This window comes from Misgurnus anguillicaudatus, chromosome 2 (assembly GCF_027580225.2).
Source record: "Misgurnus anguillicaudatus chromosome 2, ASM2758022v2, whole genome shotgun sequence".
In the NCBI taxonomy this organism is placed as follows: domain Eukaryota; kingdom Metazoa; phylum Chordata; class Actinopteri; order Cypriniformes; family Cobitidae; genus Misgurnus; species Misgurnus anguillicaudatus.
The window spans coordinates 2,953,867-2,960,875 of NC_073338.2; the positions used below are offsets into that span (position 1 = coordinate 2,953,867).

The following is a 7,009-nucleotide window of genomic DNA, read 5'->3' on the forward strand; positions in this document are numbered from 1 at the left end:
GTTCAATAATACAAAAACAAACAAATGCTGTGTTTTGTAAACTGTTTATCCAGCTCTTACATAAGAAGTGAGACCAACTGAAGAGCATGCATATAGATATCCCGCCCAAGAGAAGAGGACTCTGCAGTGGGGTTAATATATTGTAAAGCAGCAAGAGCCTCAGCTGACAAGGGGCATGCAGTTTCTGGTACTATGACTCCATGTTCTGGATCAGCACCACAAGCTTCCTGGTCATGCAAGTGTTCCATCTGTAATAGAAAATTAAAAAGTCAAACAAAATACTATTATAACAATTGTCTTCTAACGTACTGTGAGATTGACTATTCATACTATGTTAGGTCGTAGTTATCTTTATGTACATGTAACCCGCTTCAAAAACGAATGTATTGCATGCTGCAATGTCTGGGACAAACCTCAGACAGATCTGGCTCTTGCACCGGTACTTGCATCCTCCCAATTCTCCAAAGCTGGTTAGGGGTCAGGTTTGCCTCAGTCCTCAAGGGGTGACAATTCCATGTCTCTACGAAGTTTTGAAGGTCTGCTTGTAGACGTGGAATGAAAACGTACCCAAGACAGAAGAGATGAACAGCATTTGAGAGGTCTACAAACCCCTCTTCCTCCAAGGTGTGAAGCATGTTGTAGTACTGAGACGTTACAGCATTCCACACATCTCTCCATAGTCGTTCCACTCTGCAAATAAGTTACATGGTAAAAGTGGTCAGTTGCATTGAAAAAAAAACACTAGTATGTACAAAATTATATTAGTCTGGCTACAAAAGTTAGAAGCCAATGGACTGACGGTTGGTCTAGCTCTAAATTTTATTAGACTAATCATTGCCATGAATTGTAATGATTAGCCAATCGACACCAAGGGCAGAAGTAATGCTTTTGTCAAAACGGTAGTCTGGCCTAGTTTCAGCTATGGTGCCCGTGGCTTCTTGTCTATTTTGCCAGATATCAGTCTACTTCAGGCAATACCTCAAACAATATCTGTAGAGCATATTTTTATTCCATAAAAATATCAGACAAGGCTCCCCCCAGGATGTATATGTAATACCCCCTTAGTGTGGGGGACTTGCAATCAGGTTACTATCAGGTGTCAAGCATAATCAAGCTATTTGTTGGGATGGATGTAACTAACTGTAGGTAGGATGCAATGTGAACCCTGGATTGAGAGGAAAGTACACAGCAAAATCCCAGGTGTTAGATGAACACTGCTTGGTTAATATAATCCACACCCAGATTGGTGTTACTTTAACACTGAATCAGTGTTAAAATTAATATGATAATGAAGTGATTGAGTCATTAAAGGTGAACACCTGCTTGTCATTCCATGTCAAATCAACTACATTTTTTAATTGTTCATGTCTTTAAATTTTTATGTAGATGAATCTTTTTTACAAAAGTTACAAAATAACTCTGCAAGTTATAGTTTTCAAACAGAGATGATGATAGAGAGGCAAACGTGAAAGATTGCAGCTAGTGATGCACCGATGTATCGGCCACCGATATTTATCGGACGATTTTTGATGAATTTGAAACCATCGGCATATCGGCAATAGCACGAGAAAGGCCGATACCGATTGTTTATTACTTAACTGCATAAAGAAATACATTATATGTAAAAAATGAGTTAATGTTGTTAATAAAATAAATGCTGAATAGCAAAAACCACCTTTTGAAGGTTGTCATGCTGTCTTATTATATTTGTTTTAGCTTAATTTGTGCCTCTCTTATTATGTTGGTCAGTTGAATGTTAATTAGATCCAATCCATGTTCAGTCAAAATAATTTGATGCAGAAATAAACTAGCTAATAGACCAACTGTATAGTATTGTATACAAATGTTTAATATCGGCATCGGTATCGGCCAGAAGTTGTCTGTTTAAATCGGAATCGGTATCGGCCCAAAAAATCCTAACGGTGCATCCCTAATTGCAGCTTTTGGAATCATCCACCCAACAGTGTTCATATATTGCATTTAAAATGTTATTATTATTTTCTCCAGAAAAAGAGTAATAAAAATAAACAATTTGAGACAGGAAAATTTCCCAAATGTAGCTGATTTGACAACTTTAACACCAATCTTGGTGTGGATTATATATACACCAAGAAGTATTGATTTAACACTGGTAGTGTTCATTTAACACTAGGGATTTTCCTGTGTAATAACATAAACCATCTTCACCTTTGGTTGTGCACACTTTTCCCAGCTATAAAGCTGCCACGACCTGTTCCTCGCACAGTGAACATGGATCTTGCTATCTCCACATTTTCTACACCTTGGTCACCGCGTACTCTGAATGAAAAAGAGCATTGTGAGATTAATTTGAAAACAATAATATTTGAAACTGGAAGGAGGGATAAGGTCTTTACTTACCTTGATGGCCATCCATGTTTCTGCACACTCTCCATGAAAAACCTCAAACCAGTCTCTGCCTTATTATTCCCAGCCGCATTGAGGTACAAAACCTGAATGAGGACAGGAATTTAAACTGTTAGATTTCAAGCAAAACTAAAAATGTAAACAACATGTAAACCAGTAGTTCAATTTAAAAATGGTTAAGCCAACTGTACCTTCCGAGAAAAGCCATCGATACCTCCAAACACCACTATGTTGTACCTTAAAATTATCAGATTTTACTATTAAAATTATAAGCAATTTTGTTATGGCCTAAATTATGTTTTATTAACGTAGTTCGGGAGGAGCACATCAAATAAACCACTTAAGTACTTCCAGCTGTCTATAATCAGTAATCAACAAATAGTCTAGTACCACCAGCTGTCTACCCTATCACCATATCTACCCAATCAGCACAAAGGCAAGTCATATATAAGTCACAGTTTTACTCTTCAAAGATCCTCTGCAGTCTTCAGAATCCCTCCACCACCCCGTCTCCTCTCACTCACCAGATTATTTCCTAAACATGGGGGGATACTCTGCGTTTGGGCCCATTTCTGAGCTCAGAGCCCTCTCCCCGGACAGCACGCCAAATACGTTTGCTAATTTAATCTAACCAACTTATTTGTAAGTGTGAACTAAAGGGTTTCCCATCCATAGACAAATGTGTGGCGCAGCATCACAGAATCAACATCAAGGGCCACAAATTGCTTCCGCTTTTTCCCCAAATGCAATTTTGAAATATAAATATTACGTTCAATCATATCAGTAATTAATTCACAACAAGAAACTTTAAAGACAGGTCTTCCTCCAACATACCGCATAAATTAAACTTTACCTGATCAACTTGTGATTGGTGTCAATGTGGACAAGAGACAATGGAGCTGGGACAGAGTATGTCCTCTGGCAATGCATGTCAACTGGATCATTCTTGAAACGATGCCTGCTCCATCAACACGCTGCAAGGATGACTTGACTCTACTCCATGTGACACGGTGTCCCATGGCCAGAAGAGCCCCTTTCACCAGCCTATATCCAGCATCAGGCATTCTGGACTTAATGGATCTCACCTTGAATTTAGAGTTTAAAAGGTATTAACCCAGCTATAGAAAAGTTCTAATAACGTTCCTTGAAAGTTCCCAATATTCCCAAAACCGTTCTGCCAACAAAAAAGTGTCCAGTTTTCTTGATGTTCTAAGAATGTTTCTGTGTTGTCTGAACGCTAGAGGAATGTTACATTTTACCATTTTCAAAGGTTATGACAATGTCATGTTTTAATGTTTACACAATGTTTAAAAGAACAACTGTTTTTGATATTGACTTGTTGCTTGTTATGTAAATGATAGAGAAACATTGCATTTATTATTTTAAAACTGTTATAAAACATTAATTTTGAATGTTCAATATATTGCTGTAGAAAACACAATTCACTTATTAGGTTTAGATGTTGATGAGTTGTTTCATTTAAAGTCACCGTGATGGTAATCATTGTTTGTTTTAGTTGGACTCCTGACCCTTGACATTTTGATTCCTAATTTTTCTCTGGTTGCATTACTTTGTGTGTATGAAGCACTGTTGTTATAGTAATGTAAAATTATTGTAATTCTGTAGTGGTTGGTACACAATAGTAAAGATCATCATAAGTAATTCATTTACTTATCAAGTTTCTTTTTTGTCAATAATATATATGAGATCCAGCACTCTCACAACAGTTTGTCATTAAGGAGTTTTAGAAACTTTGGATAAAAATTAACCGCTGTATATTTGGGAGGTACATCAACCATGATGACAATTAAATGAAAAACTTAATGCTGCAATGCATGCTGGGTATTAACAAATTGCAAATCTCATCCAGGACTCCCAGCATGCACTGTGGCATGGATAAATAATTAACTTTTTACTATTTTCTTTGTCACCATGGTTGAGATTCATACACTGATTCTTGATCTTTGTGCGTCCCACATATACAGCAGTTAATTTTTTGTCCAAAGTTTCTAAAGCCATTTAATAAAACTGTGGTGAGAGCGCTGGATCTCATATTATTGATAGAAAAAAAACTTTTGATGAGTAAATCAATTAATTAGATGATGGTCTTTATCATTATATACCGACCACTACAGAATTGCACTATTAACTTTACATAACCATAACAAATGTGGTTAATGCAACCAGGGAAAAGCTACACAAGCATGCACAAAGTCAAGAGTCTAACTAAAATAAACACTAATCACAATAATGGTGACTTCAAATGAAACAAATGAAAATTTTGCCATTCTCTTATTATTCTGACCATGCCCATTTAGGAGACATGGTGGCAAAAGGTCTGGTTGCAGATTTATAAATCTATGTAGTAAAAATATATCTGGTCTAATGGATTAATGTAAAAGATTGTTTTTTATGGCATCAAGAATTTACTGTCATACTTGCCTTCATATCAAGGACACAATCTGGAATGTCAGAGTAGCTGCTTCTGACTGAGAGACCATACTCTCTCATCCTCCTATACAGGGTGGATCTTGAAATACCATGAGCATTAGCCAGAGTGGTCAATGGTAGGTTGGTGCTTAAAAGACTTTCAATAGCATCCCTACTGATACTCAATCTAGGTTGCCCCACACTTCCATTCCACTCAACTACACCTATATTGTCAACTAAAGGGATGGCGGGAGTGTTGGAAAGCAGAGCCTTGATCACCTCATTGAGCTGCTCAAAGCCAACTACAACACATTGAGGAATATCCATATAAGCTGCCCCTGCCCGTAAAAACTGCAGTTCCTGATAGGTGACAAAGTGGAGATATTCAAAATCAATGGGCTCCCTACTGATCACAGCAGCCAGTCTATCCCTGGCCCTTCTTAATAGCTGCCACCTAATTGATTCCTGTAAGATGGAAAATATTTAAAAAATCAACAAGGAGATGAAGTTCAGATAGGTTACAGATAATTCAATGTTTGGGTAAAGAGAGCCTCATACCTGGTTTCTAGGACGATGTTGCACAGTCTCAGTTTCATGTGCATCAGACTGAAAGGGATTATGCATGTAAGGATACCTCAACAAGATATTGTGTGGTAACAGCACTAAAATAAACTTTGCAATGGCTTACCGGATGTTGTGTGCGGTCACTGCGGTGATTTTCCATGCTGAAAATAAAAAGCAGCAAGAATGCACATTACAATGACAGTACCTTTTATCTTATGTAAACATGGAAAAAAATATTTAGAATAAGCCCTGTGTACCTGAGTTTGCAAGCTACACATGCAGTGTAGGTAAATGTGTATTACAACCCTTACGAAAATTAAGCATTGTTTAACTACAGTTAAAACGGGGGAAAAAAAACAGGGTTACTGTAGTAAAACTATAATAAATACAAAATAACCATGGTTTTGCTGATAGTAATCAATACCCCAAAAAACATGGTTACTACACTTTTACCACAATAAAACCATGGTTAATTTTCGTAAGGGAACAACCATACAAAGACTATTTTAAACAAAACTAGGTGGGACACGTTCAAACAGTATATCAATCACTGTCTAAGGTTAGGTAGCTTATAGGGTTGCCACCTGCCTCCATGCATTGTACAGGTTGTATGAGATGAACAAGCAGTTACTCTTCAGGTGCTTTGAGGCTAGCAAGTGCAAAGGTAGAAACTAGCTCACTACTCACTAAACAAGGAGTGAAACTATCTAAATCAAAACATTCATTTGGCATTTGATAAAAAACAAGATAAAACCAGGTGAGTTTGCAAGTTTACCTAGCATAATGGCTAATTAGCGATTAGCTTTATTAGCGATTAGCAAGCTAATAATATAATATAAATTAATTAATGAATGAATATGAGTGCTATTTTTTAATGTTTAACCTTCAGTGATGCTGAACTTGCTCAGACAGCTACCACCGATTTGTGTGTGTCATCACCTTACCCGAACATTGGAGTGTCCGTGATTAACTAAAAGCAGAGACGGGGCATCTATCTGAACCATGAACAATGAACAATGGTGTAATGATTCGGTTCGGTTCGATTCCCAAGATAAGACGATGCTCACCCGACTGGCCAATAGGAACGTGGCCCCGCCCATGACACAATTTTCACAGGGAAAGCAAAATCCTGACACGAGAGCAAGAAATTGCAGCGAGAGCAAATAAAAGCGTTTTGAGAGAAACACTTTTTTTAGAGAAAATCTTTTCACACTGAAAGCAAAAAATATATATTTGAGAGTTTTTTAAAAGTATTTTGAGAGATTTTTTTCTCAGAAATCATTTTATATTTTTTATGTTCTATCATGAAAAAATACTTTTTCTCAAAACTTTTTTTAGTGTCAAATATTATTATTGTTTGCTATTGGTATGAAAACTTTTTCTCTCAAATATTTTTTTTTCTCTCATAAAATGCTTTTTTGCTATCAGTCTGATAATTTTTTCTCTCAACCTTTTTTTCGCCTCTCAGATCATTTAATTTATTGCATGTAATAAAGAAACATATCTCACTCCATACGTTTGGGTTCTCTCTTTTGTTAAAACCGATCGTGACAACTTACTGGTATAACTCCTCATGTAACAGTCTTTAAATAGGGAAAACACGGAAGTGTTTGGTGGCTTCCCTGTTTGG

General features: G+C 36.8%; 1 protein-coding gene across 8 annotated transcripts; it reads right to left on the bottom strand.

The window, feature by feature from the left end:
• Positions 1–27: 27 nt before the first annotated feature.
• LOC129441469 (uncharacterized) lies at positions 28–6,437 on the bottom strand. 8 transcript variants are annotated; one of them, XM_073871744.1, is made up of 9 exons: positions 6,324–6,379; positions 5,504–5,540; positions 4,828–5,421; positions 3,239–3,470; positions 2,577–2,622; positions 2,380–2,471; positions 2,188–2,298; positions 414–690; positions 28–248 (listed from the first exon to the last, which is right to left on the bottom strand). In XM_073871744.1, exons 4-9 carry the CDS (start codon positions 3,313–3,315, stop codon positions 57–59), a joined length of 795 nt encoding a protein of 264 aa, XP_073727845.1. In that variant the 5' UTR covers positions 3,316–3,470; positions 4,828–5,421; positions 5,504–5,540; positions 6,324–6,379; the 3' UTR covers positions 28–56. The 8 variants fall into 8 exon arrangements, 4 of the variants coding, with proteins under 4 accessions (XP_073727845.1, XP_055057104.2, XP_073727847.1 ...); XM_055201129.2 differs by lacking the exon at positions 6,324–6,379 and having other exon boundaries at positions 5,374–5,421; positions 5,504–5,526; XR_012371368.1 differs by lacking the exons at positions 28–248; positions 414–690; positions 2,577–2,622 and having other exon boundaries at positions 2,257–2,298; positions 4,828–5,280; positions 5,374–5,421; positions 6,324–6,437.
• Positions 6,438–7,009: the final 572 nt, after the last annotated feature.